The 24601-nt window shown below is 38.5% G+C and overlaps 1 protein-coding gene across 11 annotated transcripts in view; it reads left to right on the top strand.

Annotated features, from left to right (window-relative positions):
• The first annotated feature begins 1195 nt into the window (after positions 1-1195).
• The window catches only part of ptprt (protein tyrosine phosphatase receptor type T), a 311416-nt gene continuing 288010 nt past the window's right edge, over positions 1196-24601 (top strand). For all 11 annotated transcript variants that reach the window (XM_086293067.1, XM_086293065.1, XM_086293066.1 and 8 more), the window contains exon 1: positions 1196-1624. In XM_086293067.1, coding sequence (XP_086149193.1) covers positions 1537-1624 — 88 coding nt within the window. In that variant the 5' untranslated portion in view covers positions 1196-1536. The remainder of the gene's footprint in view (positions 1625-24601) is intronic.

The following is a 24601-nucleotide window of genomic DNA, read 5'->3' as shown; positions in this document are numbered from 1 at the left end:
CCATATAAAAAAAACAAACAAAAAAACAAACAAACCCCACATTATTATAGCACCTAGATACAGTATAATCACACAGATATTACAGTACAAGTTCATATTTTCAACATACACTTGGTATCAGTGTTTCGCCCGTTAACAAAAACACATAGCAGCTCATCTGAACTTTATCGTTTCTACCAAAGTCCTTGGTGGCACTGCATCTCTTAAAAATCCTTTAAACAAAAATCTTACTCTTAAAAACACTCACTCGCGTGTTAAAGTCAGATTGTGTTTCAGTGTTTGTGGGCAGAGAGGTAAGACAGACAGCCCTTGAAACAGAAATCCTGTGACAGCAGAATGAGTGGACTGAACGGGATCTCATGACAGAAAAAGACACGCAAAGAAAGAGAATGCGAGGGAGGGAGAAATGAGACTGAATGCGAATCCTATCCTTTGCGGAGGATGCAGGCGATAGGACCCAGGGGGAACCTAGGAACTTAAAACTGCTTTATTGTAGTGAAGCTAGCGGGAATAAAACGAAGCCATTAAAGGAACTTTGACATCTAACCCTTAAAGTTAAAAGCATGTGTTTAATGACGGCGATAGAACAATAAGCAGTAGTGTGCGTGTATGCCTGCAACTTTTTTGCTTAGTGGTTATTTTATTCCAAAGTAAATACAAGCAAATTAACCACGCGGATACTTTAACGTTAAAGGACTCCATATTTAATCATTTTTCCAAACTAAAATAATCTATTACCAAACGTCCCAAACTGTTCTCTATAGAATGACCACGGAGACGTATGTTGCCAGTGAGAGAGTAGACTAGATGTTTCCATTTAAGAAGTTCTTTAGGTTTAGAATGATCATAAATGCTTTTTTTTTTTTTTTAATATTTCCCCAATGCTGATACCCAAGATTACACCTGAGGAAAACCCAGTTTTATTGCACCTTTAGTGAACTCTGCTCCCCTTGTTCATGTTTTTCCCAGTTTGACCAGTTATTGGTTAATTTACAGCTCTTACTTCTTTCAAAACTCGGTCTTGATGGTAAATGGCAATGTCCTGTTTTAGTTTCCATTCAAACGCCACCCTGTTTTATTTTGAAACGTGTCACCGGACATTCAGCACGCGTTAATCCACTCCTCTTTACGCGGGTGCCTGGCACCCGGTGTAACGTGCACTCCTCTCCATTCCTCACCAACTCTAAGTCAGTCTGTCAGAGACCGTCTGAGCGCGCACACATACACAGAGCCCTTCATACAGTCTCTGGGGCACACGCGCGCACTGACGCGCACAGACACGTTGGCTCGCTCTGTCGGAACATAGAAGATAGGAGAGGAAAGGGAAGCGGAGAGCTCCCATTTATTTGCCCCCAACTTCCCTCTTTGCGTCTACTTGTGTCTTTCTGATTCTTCTTATCCACCAATGCAAGGATTTTATTACTCTTATTACTGCCACTGCTGTCCCGAACTAAGGGAAACAACTTTAAGGACCAGACGGGAGTATGTAAAATAATTCTTACTGCTGAACAAAACAAGAAGAAAAAGAAGGAAGAGATGGATAAACGGAGTAATTCTGGCGTTTGGCTGGCAGCTTTCTTCTACTTTGTACTTTGGGGACACACTGATGGACAATTCTTTCCAGGTAGTGAAGCAATTTATTCTTGTGTGTGTGTGTGTGTGTGTGTGTGTGTGTGTGTGTGTGTGTGTGTGTGTGTGTGTGTGTGTGTGTTTTAAATATTTTCAGATTCTTTGTGCATTGGTCGGCTTTGATTCAGTTTGAGTTGAATGTCACAGCGCTGAAGTTGCTCACATAGGGAGGACATGCAGGGTGATCTGAGCGCTTTGTGATTTCCAGGGCATTACAGATGCATATGTGGTACTGCTGGATAATGTGATAGTAAAGCAACTTTAAACTCAGCACGTTAGTCGCAGAATCTAAACCACTGTTCTGTATCCACACAGAAATCTTTGCATATGAGTAAGAATGTCCGAAAAAAGGAAACTGCAATAAATCCCTTGTTTAAGTAATTATTGAGATGGTTTTTTTTTAATAATAGTGCCAGTTTGACTTATGATGGACACTCGTCTGAGTTTGCGTCAGCATATTCAGTTCAGCTTCACATGGCTCATCGGAGGTTTTGACAAAGTTTTGGAGCTTTAGGAGGTTTTGCTTTACGAAGCTTACTGTAAGGACGGGCTACATGTTGTTGACGGTAGAAATGTGTCTCATTTTCAGTTCAAATTATAGTCTACTTTGCTGAAATCACTTGGTTTTAGAAACGGGCAGAACAGTGCGCGCTTGACTCGGTCTGAGCGCAAAACAGTCAATTTACAGCGTCCCCACACTTCTTTACATAACCTAATGATCACAGATATTTTGACATGTACTCCGGCATGCATATAAACGCGCACCTGTACAGCGGTACCATATGAAAAAAAGTGCAAGTGTTATTTAGAAACAAAGTGAAGAATAACTGAAGTTTCCTTTTTAATCTTTGGGCAATGGACTAATTCTAACAGCAGTTCAGATAGCCGAGTAATACTCCGCTTCTCAAACGGCAAATATACCTGACAGTATATTACAGTAAACATACAGATACACAGTTTAATCTCTCGGAGTTTAAAGCTACGGAATCCTCTTGCTGTCCGCAACATCTCCCCTCCGCAGCCCACACTCAGCATCGCTCTGGCACTTGTTACGCACAGGCGAGGTATGGAGAGTTTTCGGAATCCTTTTGGTTTTAGGGATATAATCGAGTCAGTGGTGATTACGATTATCTTTTTTCAGAAGTGGAAGCTCCACAGTTAGATACAAAGACACGAGAGTCGAATTACAACAGCATCGTTATTACTCCCAAACATGGGATATATATCATTTCTTGATAAAACACATCCCGAATGAAAACCAAGAAGCCGTTTAGAAGAGATCAACATGCGATTCCGTAATGGAAACATTTAACGATTCTTCAAAAAAAATATAGTCAATATTTAAAATTATAATGCAAGCACTTTATGCCCTCTAACTAGGGCTGTTTTGTATGCTCTTTGATCGTTGAATCTCACTTTTTAACGGTCATGATACAATATGAGACTTTCAAAAACGTCCGCTTGTGTCCTCTGCTCAAACTCAGGAAACTGAAGGTAGACGTGAGATGAAAAGAAAATCCGTTAAAGTCAGCGATGTTTCAGCGGACTGCAGCAGCAACCTGTCTACTCTGTGTTCTGCTCTCTCCAAGCATCTTCTGCTTGGTATTCATGACTTGTACGACTGCAAAAAGAGGCTACTTTGAAGGAAAGACTGGCTCTAAACACTGAGTCCTTCCTCGCTTTATCTTGCATTCTGTGTTGCAGAGGTGCAGAGCCGCGAGTAGCCTCTTTCCGTGCGTAATGGTGCAGCGGAGGTAACCTGTACTTTGTGCGTTACGATAAAGGAAGTACATAACTCGTCAAATGTGTGTGTTTATGTCTGAATTCAACTAAAAACTTAAAGCTTTGTGAGATATGAGTCTTCATTTCGACAGGCTAACATTAACAGACACGAGGAGAACAAAAGAAAACAGTTTTAAAGCCACATAAACAAAGGAAAGCCTATCCTTCATACAGATTTAAAGCAACTAATGAAACACAGGTGATCTCATCATCAGGCTGTGATAAATGGACAAAAGGCTCAAAATGTTGCAGAGGCTGAAAATATTTTTAGATTTTTGTTTGTTTGTTCGTTTTTTCTAAAGAACGATTTGGAGTCTTTATAATATAAGAATGCATCATCATTCTGAATTGTTTCACTCACATTTTTCACTTTATTTGCAATTTATTTTATTAGTGTGTGTGTTCCTGTATATGTAACAGAAGAGAGCAAAGGGACAGTTTTTTTGCTTGTTGTTTGATACGTGCCGTTGGGGGGCGATATTGATACATCCTTGCTATCTGTCGGACAGATTCCCCTATCTCTCTCTCTCTCTCTCTCTCTCACACACACACACACACACACACACACACACACACACACACACACACACACACACACACACACACACACACACACACACACACACACGTTGGACCAGACTTTTTAAAATGATTGTTTTTTCTTTTTATTCCTCTTACAAAAAAATGTGAAACATATTCAGCTATAATGATAATAGACTGAAATCCAATGATGAAGAAATCAATTTCACCCCACGGCTGTCAGTCACTCTTAATGACATGTTGTAGAGGTTGTAATAACCCTCTAATCCATCCTCATATGGAAGCTGCATTTGTATTTGTCTGTTTGCGGACTTAGTTTTTCTGTGTTTATTTATTTCATACTTGTATTTTTTTTAAACATTCAGCTGTTCTAGTTGGCGTTTTGAAATTGGTTTAAGCTGAAGTTTAAGCTGAAGTCAGTGTATGACTTATTGATAAAGCATTAATAACTTACCTGCTTTCTCCTTACCTTTGCTTTTGTGATTTGGGTGAACTGATCCTTTAAAAAGAGGTTCATTTGTTCTTGTGTTTTGCAACAACATTATGTTCAAGAAAGCAGAGGCATGTGTTACTCAAGGCCGTCCTTTCATTTGGTGTGTGTGTGTGTGTGTGTTGGGTGCAGCTGTGCTCCTGATACATGTCTTTGAGCTCCAGTGCCCACTAATTGTTGAATATCCGGTTGAATCTGGAGGTGATGGGCACTGAGGTGTGTGTGTTTTCATGGAAACCAATTTACAATTTATATTCCACTTAATTAGATTTCTTTGGCAGCAAGGACAAAAGGGGGGAAAGTGAGAAAAAGAATGAAAGGAGAAAGGGAGCGACCGTGTACTTACTTACTCTTTCTCCTTGACTTGTTTGCCTGTTGTGTTGACATGATAAAGGGATATAGAGAAGTCTTTGGCTCTGATCAAATAAACATCTCTCAATTCCCCAATTAAAGAGCCATTTGTAAGATTAGTGTAGAGACTGCTATGTGCGTTTTGTAAATGAATGACACATGGAGACCTCTCATATAAGTGAAGTGGAGTAAAAATGTGCAGAGGTGAGGGGAAAAAGAGATTTACATGAGCAGAGGAAGGACGTGTAGAATGAACAATGATGAACTTGGGAGTAAAGAACACGAGAAGGTGCGGTGAAATGAGAAGGTCAAAGAACAATTTGGGAAGAGAATGGAGGAGATGTGTGGAAAGGGTGAACTTAGGAGGGGGAGGGGTAAGAGAGAGAAACTCAGGGTTAAGCGAGCAAAACAAAGGGGTGGGAGTGAGGAAAGAAGAAAGGGGGAGAAAGAGAGATGCAAGGGAAAATATGAGGAGGAGTAAGAAGGAGAGTACTCATCTAGATGGGGTGACGAATGAGGCAGCAGATGATATGACCATCCCTTCTTGCAATCTCATCCTTTTGCCTTTGCCTTCAAGCTGCTCTCTATGAATCTTCTCCATCTCCCCTTCTATTTTGAAAGGAAGTGGAGAAAGAAGAAAATGATGGAAATGAAAGAAAAGACAGAAAGAGTAAGAAGTAGATTAACATTCTGGACATGTAAAACAAAAGGTAGAGAAACTGAAGTTATAGAGGGGAGAGAAGAGCAGATGCCAAGAACAGGACTGGAGAAGGAAGAGACTGTGAGAGCAGAAGAGAGGACAAGAACAAAAAAAGAGAGGAGCTGTCTAGCTGAGATGTAGAGAGGCAAAGGAGTAAGGACGAGTGGTCGGAGGAAATGACAAAGTATCACAAGACTTCCAGAAAAAAAAAACTGCACTAAGTTGATTATGTCTCACTGTTATCGACTGTCTGAGTGGCTATAATTGTTTCCTTTGCTGTGTGTGTGTATGTGTCTTAAAGAACGACAGAGAGAGAGAGAGAGAGAGAGAGAGAGAGAGAGAGAGAGAGAGAGAGAGAGAGGGATTTATGACAGGATATCTGTCACCTCATGCCCCACTCTGTTTAGTATGCTGTCCATCCTCTGTGTGTGTGTGTGTCTCTGCCTAATCCACACCACTTATTCTATTGGCCCGACTAACTGACAGCCTAATAGCAGGGCATGTTGAGTGCTGGAGCATCGTGCATGTGTGTGTGTGTGTGTCGGAAATAGAAAGAGACGGACAGTTTGGTGTTGAATGAATGGTAGTGCATAGTGGAGCTGAAAGAGACCAAAGGTATAAAGAGTGAGAGCAGCCAGTCTCTCCATTCACTAATGTGCACTTAGAAAAAAGAAGGTGTTAATGCAAATGTGCATGTGGTGCAGTATTAGCGCGCAGTTACATCAGAAATTAATTTGTATACCCTTGGTGCTGAATGCCTGCTGATGCAGGGACCACTCACCACCCTTAGATGGCTTACCACCAATGCTGGCAATAGCCTGAATTGCCAGGCACCAATTAGCTGGAAGACCTATTCTAAGTGCTAACATAAGCTTTGGTTAATGCAAATACATTTTGTGAAATTTCAGCTGATTATAATCTCAGCTGCAGACAAGTTCAGAGGTGGAAAGACAAAATCATTTCCACAGTTCTCATTAACGTCGTGTAAAAGTCTCGTACATCTTCCATTTTTTAAAGTCTAGCGAGGAGTACATACAGAGTGATTGGGAAAAAAATAGTGGGAAAGTCATTTTTTCACCACAGATGTGGTCTGTCTTTTATGATTCTCCAATAAATTTCATTATTAGGATGTCTTTCAAGTTCACCATTTGTCCGAAAGCCCTTTCAACATTTGAGGCAATAATCACAAAGCACCTTCAGCACCATTATACCCCTAGTCACAAAAATGCAGATTATATTCCCTTCCTCTGCATGTTTTTACTGAAATGTAATTTTTCTGTAAGCTCATGGCCAATTATCAAAATTATTGCCTGAAAACATTAACAAAGTTACTCCCTTGTGGGAGGCAAACAACCATGAGTTCTCTGTTCTGGAAGATGGTAGCCAGGCTGACAGTTATCTGCGATGGGGATATTTGACAGTTCAAAGCTGAATGAGACACTATGAGCACTCAACGATGACATAGCTGTCAAATGCAACTCTAATGTAAGGACAAGAAAAATGTGTGTTTAATGGGCCTGAGGGCGAATTGCCTGGTGTGTCCACGGAGCCATCAGTGCACATAAAACTCATTCGTAACAAATGTACAGATTTAGCCATCAGAGATGCGGCCAGTTTTCCATTAGAACTACAGATAGCTTTATTAAATGGGCTGAAGATATTTGGTGTAGTGAAACCAAGATGTCTTATAATATGCACAAACTGAGCATGAAACGGAGAAAATTTTTTTTCCCCACCTGCAGAGGATTTAGAGCATGACTCAGAGGGAGAAACATCTCTCACTTACTCTCAGAGAAAAGTAGAAAGCATGTATAAACATTTTAAAACAAAGAATTCCCTTTATAGTTGAGCATAAACATAAACAGTTAATGCCTTCCCTCATTAAAGTAAACTAAGAACATATGGTGTATATTTCAGTGTATTTTTGTGCACTACTTTTTGAGTACAAAAGTGAGATAGCAATACAAGCTGAAAAGTTAATATCATCCCAGGACATTGTGTTATTGTAAAGTACCGCATTGTTAAATCTGTAGTTTGAACATATGCAATTCAATTCAATTCAATTCAATTCAATTCAATTCAATTCAATTCAATTCAATTCAATTTAAATAGCGCCAAAACAACATCAACAAGAACAACAACAGTTGGCAAGATAACCCCAACAATCAAATGACCCCTTTTGAGCAAGTACTTGGTGACAGTGGGAAGGAAAAACTCCCTTTCAACAGGAAGAAGCCTTTGGCAAAACCAGGCTACACTTTTATCACAGCCAAAAGAATTCAGATTGATGATATTGTTGTATCTATAGAAAAAAAATATAATAAGGGACAGCAGTGTAATTTGTAAATGTAAAACAGGTTATAGCTATGTAATGATCGTATTCTTGCAGCTCTAACTTAACACTTTTGCTGACTGACCAGTTGACCAGGCAACTTGTGCAAATTAATTTGTAGAAAAATAGTTTGAAGTTGCTTGCCTTGCTGTACATCTTTGTGTGCCACCCACAGGCCCTGTAGAATGTGGAAAGAGTATACAGTTTTTAGGCAAAAGAGTCATAATACATGGTATTTCTGCAGTATGTCAGCTCATTATTACTTGCTACAATAGTTCTGGTAAAGTTAAATGTGCTGTTAAGATTTCAAATCCAGAACTTAAAAGTTGGATAGCAAAAAGGTATTCTTATTAATATGGTGCCAACATTTTAAACCCACATTATAAACAATAAACAAATTTGGATACAGTGAAAAAAAAGAAGTTTACATTCATTTTATCTGTTTGGGACAAGTGTAGGTTGAGGTATGCAGTCATGTTGACTAAGTATATCATAAATCATGATTAAGAAATCTCACAACGATACTCTCATAATTATAATTACTTTTTGGGTACATGCCAGTTACACTGGAATGATTTTCTTTCCCTACCTGAGTACAGTAGAAAATATCATGACTGTGAGCTTTGAAAAGAGAAGAAAAGAGCATTCATTTCTGTGTTCATTAGTCACCTCAAAGCAGCAGAAGATACCACTAACACTTACCATACAGCCGTCTTTCAAGCAGTAATAGCCTAAATAAAATATATGCCTGGTGGACATTGAACTTTCATTATAACAAATTAAACCATTAATTACAGTTAATTCATGCATTACATAAATTATACAAGGTTATGTTTATAGCAGCCTATAAATTATACAGCCATCATAAGTGATACAACAGTGCATTCAGAAACCTTAACCTTAGAAGGGCATAATGGCATTCCTGATAGAATTCAGCAGCTGGATGGTAGCAGACATAAATGAGCTGGAAAATGTTTTTGTTTTTATCCTTTAGAGGCTGTTAACTTCAGCTTCAGGGCAGGATGGTGCAGATGTTCATCTTCCATGTCTTATTGCACTTTGACTTCACTTTCAGAAGGGAATGCATCAGTAAACATAGCTTTGTGGCACTTTTAAGCTTTCGGGAGTTAGGCGAAAAGAAAATGCAACTCTTAATAAAATTTTGAGTATGAGTGGTTCCTTAAATTTTCAGAAAGCTGGCCCCCTGCCAAAATCGCCTCCACTGTTCATTTGTGAAAGCAGTTTATGGCATGTTAATTAGTTTTAATAATTAAGCATTTTTTAGACACTGTGACACACATGTCATGAAAAAAAAACTTTGGTTTTGTCACCTTTTTGATGGGTCAGATTTAATTGACTGGTAATTTAAAGAATTATGCTTTAGAACACATGTTTCTTGCTGTAAAAGGTTACTTTTTCATCCAAACAATCATCTTTTCCTAATTTGAGGAGTTAGGAAAAGATGTTGGTTAGGCCTGCACCTGACCAACAGGTTTTGGTTGAAATTAATCCATGAATGAAGACAAAACTGAAGTGTTCTCTGACATGAGAACTGGACCTCAGTCTTCTGGTTGAAAGTCAGTAGCTTGCTGAAATATCTTTGACAGGGCTAATAATATAATAACCTCTTACTTTGAAATTATTGGTATGCACAGCACACAAAGTTTAATGAGCAACTACTAAATACACAGTTTTTATTTCTACTGAAACATCGTCTGTTGTACCAGAGCAGGAAATACCTCACAAAATAAGAAAAATTATGTATAAAATAGATTATTCAAACCTTGGATGAACATATCTCTATTTCAACAGTTTCATATAATTGCTGTCTTTATTGATAAAGATATAACAAATTAATCTGTATTTAAATATTCATTAGGTTTCAAAAGTTCTTGTATAGTAAGAATGTGATGTGAAAAATTTCAAAATAAAAGTTCTTTCCTGATTTTGCTCTCTTGGAGTTAAGATTGGTTTAATCTGACAAACCACAACTGTTTACAAGGAATAATTTTGGTCTTATTTAAAGCAACTGCCCAACTAAAATAAGAGCAATACTGAGCATTCAATTAAACTGGTTCTCTGAGGACTTCATAACTCTAGAACAGGGGTCTCGAACGCCAGTCCTTCAGGGGCAGTGTCCTGAAACTTTTCCATGTGTCCCTGTTGCAACACACCTGAATAAAATTAGTCTGTCATTAACAAGAGTATAGAACTTGACTGCATGCTGAAGTGGCAACCCCTAACCCTACTCAAGTAAATGTAAGTGTTTGGAAAAATGTACTTCTAACAGTACTTTTATTGCACCATGTTTATTCACTCATGAGCTGCTGTAACATGAATCAAATGGCTGATTTGCCACCTCAGCATGCAGTCAAGTTCTATACTCTTGCTAATGACCTATTCATTTTATGCAGGTGTGCTGCAACAGGGACACATGGAAAAGTTTGAGGTAACCAGCCCTCCAGGACTGGAGTTTGAGACCCCTGCTCTAGAATGACTTCCTTCTTTGCTTCCAATAGATAAAAGTTGTCCTTAACTACAACCAACCCAGGATTTTGTCTCTTTAATGTGAGGACACTGCTTTTGAGGTTTTGCCAAAATAACTGATGCTTGTGCGATATTCTCACCAATTTTTCTTAATTGGCGTGATGTTTCCTCCAGATTAGTTAAGCTTTTATGAAAAGGCTAGAGTGGCCATTTTCCTGCCATGGTACTCCAACTGGAGTAACTGCTGAAGATGAGGGCACATGTCTAAAATGGCAAAACAAACTTGGAGACAAATCAAGTCGTGATTGAGCTGATTAGAATGTTGGAGGTGTAAAACATACACGGTGCAGCGCATTAAAAACTTCCTTCCCTCTAATTAAAATAACTGCTGATTAATGCAAGAGGTCTTAACGATGCTTAACAAGGTTTTGCGGTAATTAATCCATATTTAATAGAAGATGTTAGGTGAGAGAGACTGCTTCGTCGGCTGAATCAACAAGCTTGGGGGTGTGGATGGCAAAAGGGAAATAAAGGAGGAAATGAGTCAAATAAGTGTGGGTAGCAGTTATAAAGACAGTTATTCAATTTAGCTGAAGGAGAGAGAAGAGAAAGAAAAGATATTAGATGACATCTGAGCATCTCACTGTATTCTCAGAGTGACTAAATTTAATTTATGTCAGACTGTGTGGGAGGTTTTACTCAGAAGATAGATACACAGATGTAGTCAGAGGCACTCTCAACTAGTCTATAAAACATTTCGTATAAAAATCTAAATAACCAAATCAAACTTTAAAGTTCAGGATAAAAGAGCCTTTGTAGAATAATTCCTGTTTATTACAACTCGGGTCTTGGTCTCTATTAGTAGTTATGGCCAGCTTTTCTATCATCATCCTTAACTGTATAAAAAAAAAGAAGCAGGGCAGGAAACACAAGCGGTAGAAATAGAAAAAAACATATTAGGAAGAATAGATAACGGCATTCAATAAAAGTATTACCCGTATAGTGTATTCATGGTTTGAGTCACCTGATTCCTAGCCAATGACTGCGACAGGCTGTGGAGCTCTTTCAACTTTTGCTCTTGAGTCAGTGTCTTTATAGGAATGCATATAAATAACTGAATTCCACTTCTACCACTTTTTTATGCCATGCAAAAATGTTATTAGTTATTAGGTATAAAGTCAAGGTTAAAGCAATGTTCAAAATGTGGAATCATGATATGCCCTTACATGCTATTTATTCACGCTTTCATGATCTGTCTCTAACCTTGTTGTTGAATACTTTATTGAACACCAAAAAGAACTCTGGCAAATCAGCTTTAGCTGCAGTTTTGTGTTTGGTTTAGGGGTGAATGGCATGTCACTTAAACTAAAATGGTGAGCATGGCAAAACACATTTGCTAAAAATTTGCAGCTAATATTCTCTCTTTCATAACACTGATGTGGAGACTTCTGCTCAAAGGACCACTGTGCTTAAACACAGGCTCACAGGGGACACTACTAGATTCAGAAAACACCTTACTGTGCTTTAATAACAGCTTAGTAACAGGACAATGTGATTGTCCAACCTAGTCTATGGGTAACTTGTTATAGAGTCACAATGCTTAATCAATTGACACATATTTCTGGAAAATAATGCTACATTATTATATGTTCTTCAACATGAATTCCTAACATTATTTTATGCTCCTGAACACAACTCTTTATCAGTGCGCTCTCATTTGTATTGATTTGTGCCCATGTACACAAAATGAATGTTTTCCACTTTTGAGAGTGGTCGGAGGTGAAGCAAATCATTTACAAGTTCATACATATGAACGATTTTCCCATCTTATTGTTTCAGGTTAAGCAATAAAAAATGATTTGGTTAAGGTTATGTATTAAAAAAAACTACAGGGTCAGGAAAAGACCTTTATGGTAAATGGCCTGTATTTGTATAACACTACTCAGTCCCTAAGGACCCCAAAGCGCTTTACATTACATTCAGTCATTCACCCATTCACATTCACAAAATACTGCTCTGTCTTTTAAAGCTTAGTTTTCTTGGTTCTCATGGTGACATCTCGCTGCTTTCTCAAGAAAATATAGATGCTTCTGACATGACAGACACACAAATTCATGAGTCATTGTCATGAAAAATGTGAAAACTGGTGTCCTTGAGCAAGAAAGACTGCTTTTTTGTGATTATTTAAAATGTTGTTATGTGACTGGACTGGACTGTACATAGACTGAGGAAAGGCAGAAATAAAAAGAGATATTTCAGAAGAAGTGGTCAGAGATGATAAAAAACGAGATTCAAAGAAACTGAGACTGCAATTCAAAAGTCGAAAAGTATCTTTCTCATGGGGAGAAACTGCACAGAACTAACGGTAGAAAGACAGAAGAAAACTAATTATAAGGGAATATAAAGTTGGCAAAGAAGGAATAAATGAAGATTGACAAAGGTTTGGATAGAGAGGAATGGAGAGAGCGCTAGAGACAGATAAGAGCAAACATCATAATATTTGCCTGGCAGTTTGATTTCCCCTCTCATTATTTACACACGGAAACACACACACACACACACACACACACACACACACACACACACACACACACACACACACACACACACACACACACACACACACACACACAGGCTGCCCAATATACACACATGTTGTTTTTTTGACAGAACAGTCTGTAGGTGCCAACCATCTTCTAGTTGTTTACAGACTTTCATCTGTACACACTCTTTCACACAAACAGATACACATGTATAGTACACACAAATGCACACACTTGGCTAAAATACTGCCAAGTATACACAACTGTAATCCAGCATCTGCTCTCCTTTATTTATCACTTACTTTTAATCTTTCTCTTCATACTGCATTCTTTATGTGTGATTTTCTTTCTTTCTTTTTTAAACAATTCAGCCTCTTTCTTATTTTTCTCACTCCATATAAGCATCCTCCCATTCATTCATTCATTTTAGCCTCACTTCCACTGATTCGGCAGTCCATCTGCCTGTCAGTCTATCTACTTATGATTTCATCATTTCAGCAATCATCCATCTAACTGTCAGTCAAACCAAACCAAAGCGGTGCACGTGAAGCGAAAGGCAAAACACAGCGGTGTAAGTGTTCATGAGTTCAGTGTGAGCGTACGCGTCCAAAGGTGAGTGTGCGCTCAGACGAAATGCTGATTAATAGATAATTGCTTCTGTCATGGGTAGCTACAGAAAATGCTGCTTGGATAAGTGATACAGACGCACAGAGAGGAAGACAAACAGGAGAATGGACAGATAGACAGAAAACCATTTCCTCAGCCAAGAAGCATGGCAGCCACTGCTTTACCTGTCACTCACAGATAGAGGTTAGAGAAGTAGGGGCGATGGAAAGAAAGAGTAAAATACATAAGTGGGGGAGATCGAGAGGGTAAACGTGAAACCAATGAGGAGGAAGTGGAGGAAGCTGTGAGAGAAAGAGATTTGAGATGAGAGAAAACCCTTGAGGATAAAAAGCAGAAATGACAAATGGGAGAATGAGTGGGAGAAAAGAAGGAGAAATAAAGATTGTAGATTGCTGAGGAGGAGGTGCAGGAGGAGGGAAAAGGAAGAGATTAAAAAGTTTAACATGGACAGTGAGAAAACGCCTCATTGATAAACACTTTAATACATAAACGTGCTAGTGTTTTTACATGCCACCCTCATGCTTGAATAAGCTGAATAAGTGAACACCTCGCACTCAGACTGTTGGCTTACTTGTGGTAAAATGTTAAGAAGAGCCTTCAGCTTTCAGGCCCCTCTGCTGTGGAACCAGCTCCCAGTTTGGTTTCAGGAGACAGACACCTTCTCTACTTTTAAGATTAGGCTTAAATCTTTCCTTTTTGATAAAGCATATAGTTAAGGCTGGATCAGGTGACCCTACAATAGCCCTGGGCTGCAGGTAGTTTGATTTAATCATTAGTTATTAATCTCTGGCTCTCTTCCAGTGTGTTTTTTATCCTTTCTTGCTCCCCTCACCCACAACACAGCACAGCAGATGGCTGACCATTCCTGAGGTCTGGTTCTGCCAGAGGTTCTTTCCTGTTAAAAGGGAGCTTTTCTTTCCCACTGTTGCCAAAGAATTGCTCAAAGATCATTGTAGGGTATCTGCTTAACAATATAAAGCACTTTGAGGCAACTGCTGCTGTGATTTGGCACTATATACTGTGAATGAAACTGAATTGTTGCTTGTTGCGTAAATTGCAGTGACCTTTTCCATCAGGATAGAGTCTAAATCTAACCTTAGTGCATTTTTATACCATGTCAGCCTGTCTCTAAGCTGCCACTGCTGAACGCTGCCACATTTAAGTGCATATGTTTTCTGCTTTTTGTAAAGTCACGTAAGTATGAGCATTGTGGTCATTACTCAAAAAGTAATTTATTACAAACTGTTACTTTAAAAAAATGTATTCCATGAAGAAAATAATTTGCTACTCTTTAGATCACATTTCTATTAGGCTACATTTCTACACTGGAAATGTAGCCTAATGCCAATGTAACTGACAGCAAAGCTGGTTTTCCCAAAGAAAGCTTAATATAGAAATATACCGAGGTGCATCAATTAATGTTTGAAATCACTGATGATTAAGATGTCAAGTTAATCGGTCAATCATAATCTTGTTGTTTATTTAACTCTGAGGAGACAATTCAGGAAGTTGTAAGTTCTCTATAGGGTCATCTGTGCACCTTTAAATAGAACTGGAAAGAATTTTCTTCCAGGATGTTGTTCTTCCCATCTTCTCTTATCTAGAACACCCACAAATCCCAGTGGTCATATTTTGTATGAACGGAGCCATTATACAACAATTATGAAATAGAAGACTTTGTTTGAAACATAAATAACCTGTTTTTCTAACAGATGAAAATTTGATTGCTATAGTGGCACAGAAAAACAAGCAGGAAAAAGGGGGCAGATATATAGGAAGACACATCAACACAAACAGAGTGATGATCTATATTTGATCTGCGCCTTTGTTCTTTGTACTATGTGAGGCAGTTCATGAAGTACGTCTTTGTTTCTAAACATGCTATAAATAAATTCACATCTACTCTGCCCGGTGGACAGTTAGAGAGCAAAAGGCATTTTAACTGTAAAGAACATAGAGCTTTTCTTGCATATTTTTAGATTAAAGCAGTAAAGTTTTTCCCAATAGATAGATGCAGAAAAAACTGAGAAAAAGAAGCAAACAGACAAACACACTAATAAATTCTTGACTTTATAAACGCTCTAGTTCTTCAGTGTTAAACTAGAACAACAAACTAGAGCTTCTTCCTTCCTTCCATGTAGTTTTTATTGTAGATTCTGAACAAAGACAAAAACCTTCAGCAATACAATATGTGTTTATTGCAAGAAAAGGAAATGACAGCTATTTGTCATGTTGTACTACAAGCTGGAAAGGAACTTTCATTACTGTGCAGCCCATTAAATGAATGGCAGAATTTTGAATTGTGATGAAGTGGTGAAAAGTAAGAATAGAGGTTTGTATTACAAACTGCTTTCTCTGCTTCCCACTACAAACTTTGAGACAGGAATAGGCTGCGGCGGGTTTTACTACTAGTTGAGGATAATTGCGGAGCAGATGTTGGATGAGATGAGACTTTGTTGATGACTACTGCTGAGTTATGAGTCATGACTAATTATGAATATACTTTAAGTCCTCCATGGTTGTATGCAATGAGATAATGGCCCATTAAAACACTCTTAACATGCATAGACCTGCATGAAACAGGTGCATGACCCATTTCAGCTTTACAAGTGTAGTTTAAAACAGTCTCATCATTTTAAAGCCCGCACTCAACTCCCCGTCTATAGCATCATCAACAGATTGTGACTCCTATTTGTAAAATATGTCATTCTCAGACTTAGAATTATCCCCTTAATTGTGCACAATACTCGGGGTATATTTAACAGCAGACGTTAAAATAAGTGTTAATGACAAATTTTCCAGAAAAATAAGAGAAAGATCTGTATGTTAAAAAAGAAAACAAATCTAACCAGAGACTAATGTGCAAGCAAGAATAATTCAGTCCTGCCAGTTTGGGCATGAAATTTGAAAATATTTCAAATAGTAATTTTCTAGGATAATACCATGCATATTTTTATTGCTCAGCATGGCATAGCTGTCCATTTTGCAGCCTACCCACAACTAAGTGGTTTGTCAGTGAAGTAATAGTCAGTGGCATGGTATGATGAACCCAAGGTGATGGAGACATGTCATGCCCCCATTACTTGTGATTTTAGCACTTTGTCATTTTTAATTATGTTCATGTAACATTTTCTTTTGATGCAAATAGTAAATGCACATGTAATTATTTCCTATTCTGCCATTTCATAAACATTACTTTGTGTGAATTTGTGTGCAATGGTCAACTTACAGCGTACAATAATAAAACCACCACTGTATGAACATTATAAATGACTTCCATAACTTTTGTTACACTGCTGGAAAGCAGTAGAGGCTGTAGCTATCTGAGCAGCACAGTCTTATTCTATCAGGCTGTCAGTCTGTAGCCCAGAATAGCATGACTCACAAAGGAGCAACAAAACCCAAAGAAATGCAATAAAAGCAGCAGCAGCAGCAGCCAACTGTGTCGACCGTGTCTGTACTTTAGAGCAGATATTAACTGTGCCATAAGAGCAGCCTTTTCCCCTTTCTACAGATTAGAGAGGGAAGAGATAACAAGAGAAAGAAGAAAAGAAGGTGATTAAAAAGAGAGCTTTATAGATACATTGAGTTGGGGTGGCAGGTAAAAAAAAAAATCAAATGACAGTGTAAGATGTAAAATGAGAGCGATGACAGGATTAAATGAAGATGACAGGGTAAGAGGCCAAAGAAGGGAAGTGATGGAGAGTATTTCGAGTGACAGATATGGTTTTGTTTTTAGTAAAAAAAAAAAAAAGAAAAAAAAAGAAACTATAACTAGTATTTGATTAATTAATGCAGTTTTCCCAAATCTGCCTTGTACCAGCGATGCATTCCTATTTATTTGCTCATTCAACTTGTTTCACTTTCACTACAGTCCAAAAGCATGATCTTAGCTCGCCTGTCAAAACTGTAATACCAAGCACACATGCCCATTTGTTTCTCAGAGGATCTCTTCATGTCTAGTGTTGACTGCTGTGAGGCAAAGAGAGCAAGAGCAGGGTAGGCTATGGGAGAAGATAAAAAGAGAGAAGAGGAAACTCAAAAGAGCAGCAAAGAAAGGAGGGAGCGATAGAGATAAAGAGAGTATATGATAAGAGGAAAGTGTTGGGTATTAAGAAATAGTAGTGAAAGTGTAAGCCATGGATGGTAATGAACTACCCTGTTGCTCAATAGACCACCAATCTTGGCACTGAGCCTGTGTGAGTGTGTGTGTGTGTGTGTGTGTGTGTGTGTGTGTGTGTGTGTGTGTGTGTGTGTGTGTGTGTGTGTGTGTCATTGGTAGGAGGAGGAGACAGCTCTGGGATAGTAACAACCCCCTTGTCTTATTCCTCTTGAGGTCCTATTAACCTTTACTCAACATTCGCAAGCGCACACACACACACACACACACACACACACACACACACACACACACACACACACACACACACACACACACACACACACACACACACACTCTTCTTGACTATCCCACTCAGACACACACCCTCATGTTCTCTTTTGTTTCCCTGTGTCTCACACACACACACGCATCATGTCCTTACTAAGGAGATTTAAGAGCTGGTTAATTGGTTGGCTGAGGCTAATTTTCTGCTGAAAGTTAATGCCACCGTCATGCATGGCTCCCTGTGGAGAGAGTCCGACTTGGCTGGCTTTGTGTGTATGTGTGTTTGTGCTTGTATATTATGTGACTGTATTTTTTTAGTTGTGTCCTCCACAAGGGTTGCTAACTGGCATATAAACTCTTATCAGCTCCTATCGAGTTCCCAAACAAAAAGTTGTTGTTGCACTAAGTGGTTGGACAAAAGTAATGTTTCCACTTACATTGCTCAGAGGAAGCAGTAGGGAGGCGTATATTTACTGGGGTGGATGTAATATTAGTCTGACGCAAAGGATCTAGTGCCAAAGACTTTATTTGGAAATGCATTAAGCTCAACCTGCTGGTTTTTTTTTCCAAGTTTAAAATCCTCCATATCCACTGCAGCCTGTACAAAAATTATTGTGTATTGTGCCACCTGCCCCAACTTTCACCAGTTCACTGAAGATTTCTGTGACAGTGGGCTCCCATAATTCCACTTTCTCTTCCTTTCATGGTGTTTTAACATTTTTGTCAAATTGGAAACAAAAAACAAAAACAAAAAAAACATGTCTTTGCGGATCAGGTCAGTGTATCAGAGGTGGGATCAAACTCATCCATATCAACTGTCATTCTGTACCTCTTCACATAAAGAAAAAAATATCAAAGAAAGGAGATGATCCTATGAAATGACAGCGAGAGGAGAAATGTCCCTACTAAGTGTTATAATAATAATACATTGCATTTATATAGCGCTTTTCGAGGCCCTCAAAGCGCTTGACAATTCATTCACTCTCGCATTCACACACTGCCCTGGGGCAGACTGACAGAAGCGAGGCTGCCATATCACGCCATCGGCCCCTCTGACCACCACCAGTATACGGTAGGTGAAGTGTCTTGCCCAAGGACACAACAACCGAGACTGTCCGAGCCAGGGCTCGAACCGGAAACCTTCCGATTACAAGGCAAACTCCCAACTGTTGAGCCACGATTGCCACCAATGTCCAAGTGTTGTAGGAGAGTAACATGAAAATATCAAGAAGACTTCTACTTGGGTCAGAAAACGGCTTTGGTGATATTTTACAAATATAGATTCATCTTTTAAAAAAGAAAACATACACTCTCAGTTAACCACGAGGCACTGGCAAATACACAAGAGTACAGCGGAACAATGTACAAAAATAAGTTTGGAGGCAGATGAGAGAACCAAGATGCTTTTGTCAGATGACAGAAATGTAACAGCAGCGTCTTGGTTCTGTCACCAGAGTACTGAAAAGTCAGGCATTTTAAAAGGCACAGTGTTACAGATGAACCAACCACTACCAACCCATTAAACCCATGAATCCAGCCAAGAAGACCTATGGGTGGACACTCAGAGCTCCTCATTGGAACACTACATGCAAAAAAGTGAAATAAAACTAGACTAAGTTCAATCAAAAGGCTGAGGCTGCAACATCTACATTTTCAGTAAACAGAATTAGATAAAACTGAACCATTACAACTACTTTCAACTGTAATTAAGGTCAAGCCTGTCCAATGTGTTGAGAATTTACATTTGATTTTTATTCTACCAACTCCTTTCAACTCTTACCAGGGAGATTATGTCCCAACACAAGGAGGAAACAAAAACATCAGAAAAGCTCTGGCCAGATAGCAGATTCAAACCCAGGACCTTCTCGCAGTGAGGCAACAACGTTAACTACAGTGATATTGTGCTTCCCTCAATCAGAACTACAGCTTTGGGATTCAGAGCTAAAGGTCAGCAGTCATGTGCAGCGCACACACACATACACACACAGAACAGAATATAATTAAAGACTGAACAGAAAGTCTTTCAATAAGTTCCCCATTGTTCCAGATATAACTCATCAGTTTAAGTTGAAGAATCCACACTTTTGAAGCCAAAATGCCATGAAACAGATAATTTTTTCCAACATTCATCAGGCTGTGTTTGTCCCAGTGGTAGTGCGCCTTCCTGTTGTAACATCCAGAAGAAATAGTCAGTGGGGACAAACTGAATTATGGCATATGCATCCATCCATTCCGCTGTCTTCCTACAAATAGGTTTTAAAAATGCTATTTTTTTTTTCAACAAATCACAATGCTGACCCATAAGCTGTACCTACCACTGTTTCTTCAAAACAGGTAAACGTGGTAGAAGTATAAGGATGAAAGAATTACTAAGAGATATTCATTCCATACCATCTCTGGACTGGACTTTAATACTTGTAGTTTCACCTTGCAAAGACAGATGTCTTTGAAGTGCACATGCAGACCCTGATGTCCTTTTAGTACGGAATAAGTATCTTACGTAATGGCAAATGCAGAACGTTGTTAATCAGATGGAGGTAAACTATGCAAAAATGCAAATGCAATAAAAATGACATGCAAATGAGATATACCCTTAGTGAAAGACTGGACTGAATGTTTTGACTATTGTTTGTGTTAATGAAGTAATCAGACTGATGTGCTAAAGTGGAGACTAAAGTTAATTGAATTTTTTTGAAGATTTGATTGTGGCTATTATCAGGTGGCTTCTGACAGACAGAACTCACGAGAGTGCAAAGCACCGAGGTGACAAAGGCATAGTTACCGTGATAACATCTGCATACAATGAATATTTGTGAAGACATTTTTAATTTCCTGCTTTTTTGCTTTCTCTATCTTTGCTAAACCTTAGAACAATTAACTCGAAGAATTTCCCTCACTAACCCACTCTCTTTGTTTCTCGCAATGTTGAGTGTGGAAATATTGAATTCAACAGAATTCAAATAAACTACTATACTGCGGTCTTTGGCAAGGTTACAGGCAAGGACAGCAGTGGCTGTATGTTTGTAGATTCATGTGTCTACTTTAATGTGCCTTTGACATGTGAGTGTGTGTTTTTATATATAAAATCCTACAGGTGACTGTGTGTGTGTGTGTGTGTGTGTGTGTGTGTGTGTGTGTGTGTGTGTGTGTGTGTGTGTGTGTGTGTGTGTGTGTGTGTGTGTGCTTTCCCTCTGGAAAAAGAAAGAAGATCAGAGTGTGTAGTGATGAATAAAGCTGACACCAAGTCTAGAGGGTGTACCAGCGCCTGCCTGTGTGTGTTCATTCCATGACCTCCAGGCAGTGTGTAGGAACACAAGTTCAAAAACTATTTCCCCCTGAAGTCATGGATGTGTATTAAACATCCTCTACAAAATCAAATTTTAAAATTTGGTGTGTACTTGTCCTTTCCAGCAATTTGCTTTGAAACCCCAATGGTTTTTATTAAAACACATTTTTGATTTTCATTTTGTTTACTGACATGTGCTAAGGTTATATTTTGGGTTGTTAATAAATAAATAAATTGAATAAGGTTTGATCTCAGATTTTGGGTGAAAACAGAGAAGCAGGATGCCAGCATAACAGTGCTCATCTGTGAATGTTTATGTAAAGAGGGGGTCGGGTGGTGGTGGTGGGTGATAAATGGCTTTTGTTCACAGTTTCACACACTGGGAGTGATTGAGTGTATGTCTGTGTTTGTGCACGCTTTTCACTTAAAGCTGTAGGTCTGTGTGTGTGTGTGTGTGTGTGTGTGTGTGTGTGTGTGTGTGTGTGTGTGTGTGATTGGCAGCAGTAATTGGTGTCTGGTTGGGAGAGGAAAACAGTGAATGCATACAGTCATGGAATACTGATAGATGCTTTCTGGACTGAATATCAAAATGCACACACAAAAATATAAACACTGGACCCTTATACCAAAGAGTCAGCCAATAACATTGATGTATATATATGTTTTATGTGCTCTATATGTGCTTTTTCTTTGTTCTCCTTTCTCTGTGTTGCACTCAACATCATTAAGTGATTTTCTTTTGCTTTCTTTTTGATTCTCTAAAGTAAATGGGGGTTTGTCCGGGATATCCAAACATGGTGGAAACGGTAAAGCTCTGGTCATTTTTAAGTCAAGCCAAGTTGAACTGCTTTTCAAAACAGTTTAACATACCTTTGTAGTTTAGATTGAACAGCGCTTGTACACACACAGGGTACACAGAGCTATATTAGAGATGCTTACCTTTCCTACTTATTACGCTTCACATCAACGTTTTAATCGATGTTAGATTTTAAAGAAGTATATTTTTACTACTTGATACTGTAATTGAGCTAAGGAAACACAAAGCAAAATTTAGGATACACAACATGCAGAACATTTAGAAACATTCACAATCCACATACAAATAAAAGCTACATTACATTGAAGTTATGTGAGGGACAGAATTACATTTCTAAATTCAGGTAGTGGAATTACTTTGAGATGAAAATCTCAGCATTGTGCACGCTGAACATGTACAACTTTTATGTGGACCTCATGTTTAGCCTGTCTGAAAAGGGGAAAAAAAGCACAGTAGGACCATACTCATCCCTGCAAAGTCATTGTATCACACATTATCCCCTTTTTTGTTTGTTAAAGCTGATATTTTCTGAAGACTTATCATCAGTCATCTCTCTTGCCCCCTCTCTCTCTCTTAATTGCAATGTAGTTTGGCGGCAAAGAGCATGCAACAGCCAAAGCCAATTGTTAGCTTAGCTAGGCTGCATAAAGGTTAGATACTGCATTAGCATTTAGATGAGTGAGAGACTCTGAAAAAAGAGAGCAAGGGAGGAAAGGATAGATAGTAATTATACCTCGCTCTGTGGTTCATTTAAGTGATTGGTGGAAAGTGTGTGTGTGTGTGTGTGTGTGTAGAAATATGATAATTAATTTTCACACATACCTGCTTGTAATTTCTTTATGTGCTATGGAACATTGCTCACCTGTGCGCACGTGTATGTGCTTGTGTGTTTGTGAGCATCCATTTCTCTCTGTATTAATTAGTAACATCAAGTAACTCTACCATTATAAATAAAGTATTGCTGATTACAGACATTTTTTTTTTTTTTTTTTTTTGTGGTTGAACTATGATTATCCACATAGGAAACTATAAAAAACATATGCATCAGCATATGCACTCTCACTGCAGGCTGTGAAATTCTGCAGTTTCTTTGAATTGCAGGAGTAGCAGAGATGTGAATACAATGGCCTTCATTTACTCAGAGTGTGTAAATTGTATGCACAAGCTTTTCATGCAGAAATCTTTACTTTATCAATATTTCTGAATGTGGATTTGGTCATACTTCTTCTTCATACGCCTCTTACCATGTGCATGAACAAATTGTTATAATGGGGCTGTAAATTACTACTACTACTTTTACTACGCCTAATATCACTAGTGCTACTACTACTGGTTATTGTTTACAGTTTTCAGCCTCAGTGTCGCTTTTTGGTTTTTGACCATCGTTCTGGTGAACCATATTTTACACTTCACTTGGAGATAAACATGTTATGTAATATCGAGGAATGGGAGCATTTAGATGTATGCAAATGACAAATTACACAATATTTTTGATCCCGAATCATCCTGATTTAGTAATGTACATGTGTGCAATAGTTACAACTAAATAGTTTTGTTAATCCAGTGAAAGCTTTGAAAACATGTTGTGTTTTTCCACAGAAAAAGAATTTTCACACACATACTAGTAAAGGAGAGCCGGTATTCTCTGGCTTTGGTGCCTTCAGTCACCAGATTCTCACACTGGTTTGGTTTAGGTGCCAAAACTACTTAGTTAGGTTTAAAAAAGGTTTGTGGTTTGTTGTGTCTCAGTGTTAACCCTGTGTAGACACTAAAGTATACTTAGATACAGACACTAATGGTGTGGCAGAAAAACAGTATTTGATACTCTGTGAATACTACCTGACTGTATCCACTTATGCCATACAGGTTGGACATTAAAAATAAAAAGAAATGGTACAACAAAAGTGTAACAAAATCTGACTATTGGAATGATTGCACAAATAGGAAACACACACACACACACACACACACACAGATCCACAAATAGTTGATAATAAGGTGGTGTCAATAACACCTTGCAGCTACATGACATTTGCAATTAGGGGATTTGATGCACGTTTGTATTTGTGAGCGTGTCATTGAGAGTGCAGGTTAAAGGTTAATTCCCATTAATACAGACTGATAAACTAGACCTGACTTATTGATCGCTCTCTCTTTGCTTCTGGCTTCTACCTGTTCTGCTTCTCTCTTTCTGCGTTTCTCTCAACACCTCACAATACTCCTCCTCCTTTGTATCCTTTGTATCTTTCCTTTGTAGGAAAGAAACAAAAGAGTTATTAAGAGAAAAGGAAAATGAGAACAATGAAAATTTAAAGAGAAATAGCATGGATGTAACAGACTATCGGGTGATGGAAGTAGGGCTGGGAGAAAGAGATGATATAGGCCTGGATTTTAGATAGAGATAGGTGGCTGTCATCTCCCAGTAAGAAGGTTATTGTTTTAAGTTGACTGGATGGCTGAACATTTCAGTTACATAGGCTGTAAATTAAATGTGAGTGTGAATGGTTGTTTGTTTTTTATTTGTCCTTTACTAATGGACTAGTCTGGGTTGTACTCTGCCTAATGCCCTATGTTGGCCGGGACATACTCCACTCTCCCTGGAACCTGCAACCTCTTGAGGTGGATAAACA

The sequence above is a fragment of the Aulonocara sp. 'chitande type north' Nkhata Bay genome, linkage group LG5 (genome assembly GCF_057382095.1).
Source record: "Aulonocara sp. 'chitande type north' Nkhata Bay isolate Kocher_YH1m ecotype deep benthic linkage group LG5, A_spYH_male_GT1.1, whole genome shotgun sequence".
In the NCBI taxonomy this organism is placed as follows: Eukaryota; Metazoa; Chordata; class Actinopteri; order Cichliformes; family Cichlidae; genus Aulonocara; species Aulonocara sp. 'chitande type north' Nkhata Bay.
Note: the sequence above shows the minus strand (reverse complement) of the source record. Positions and strands in the feature narration are given on the sequence as shown.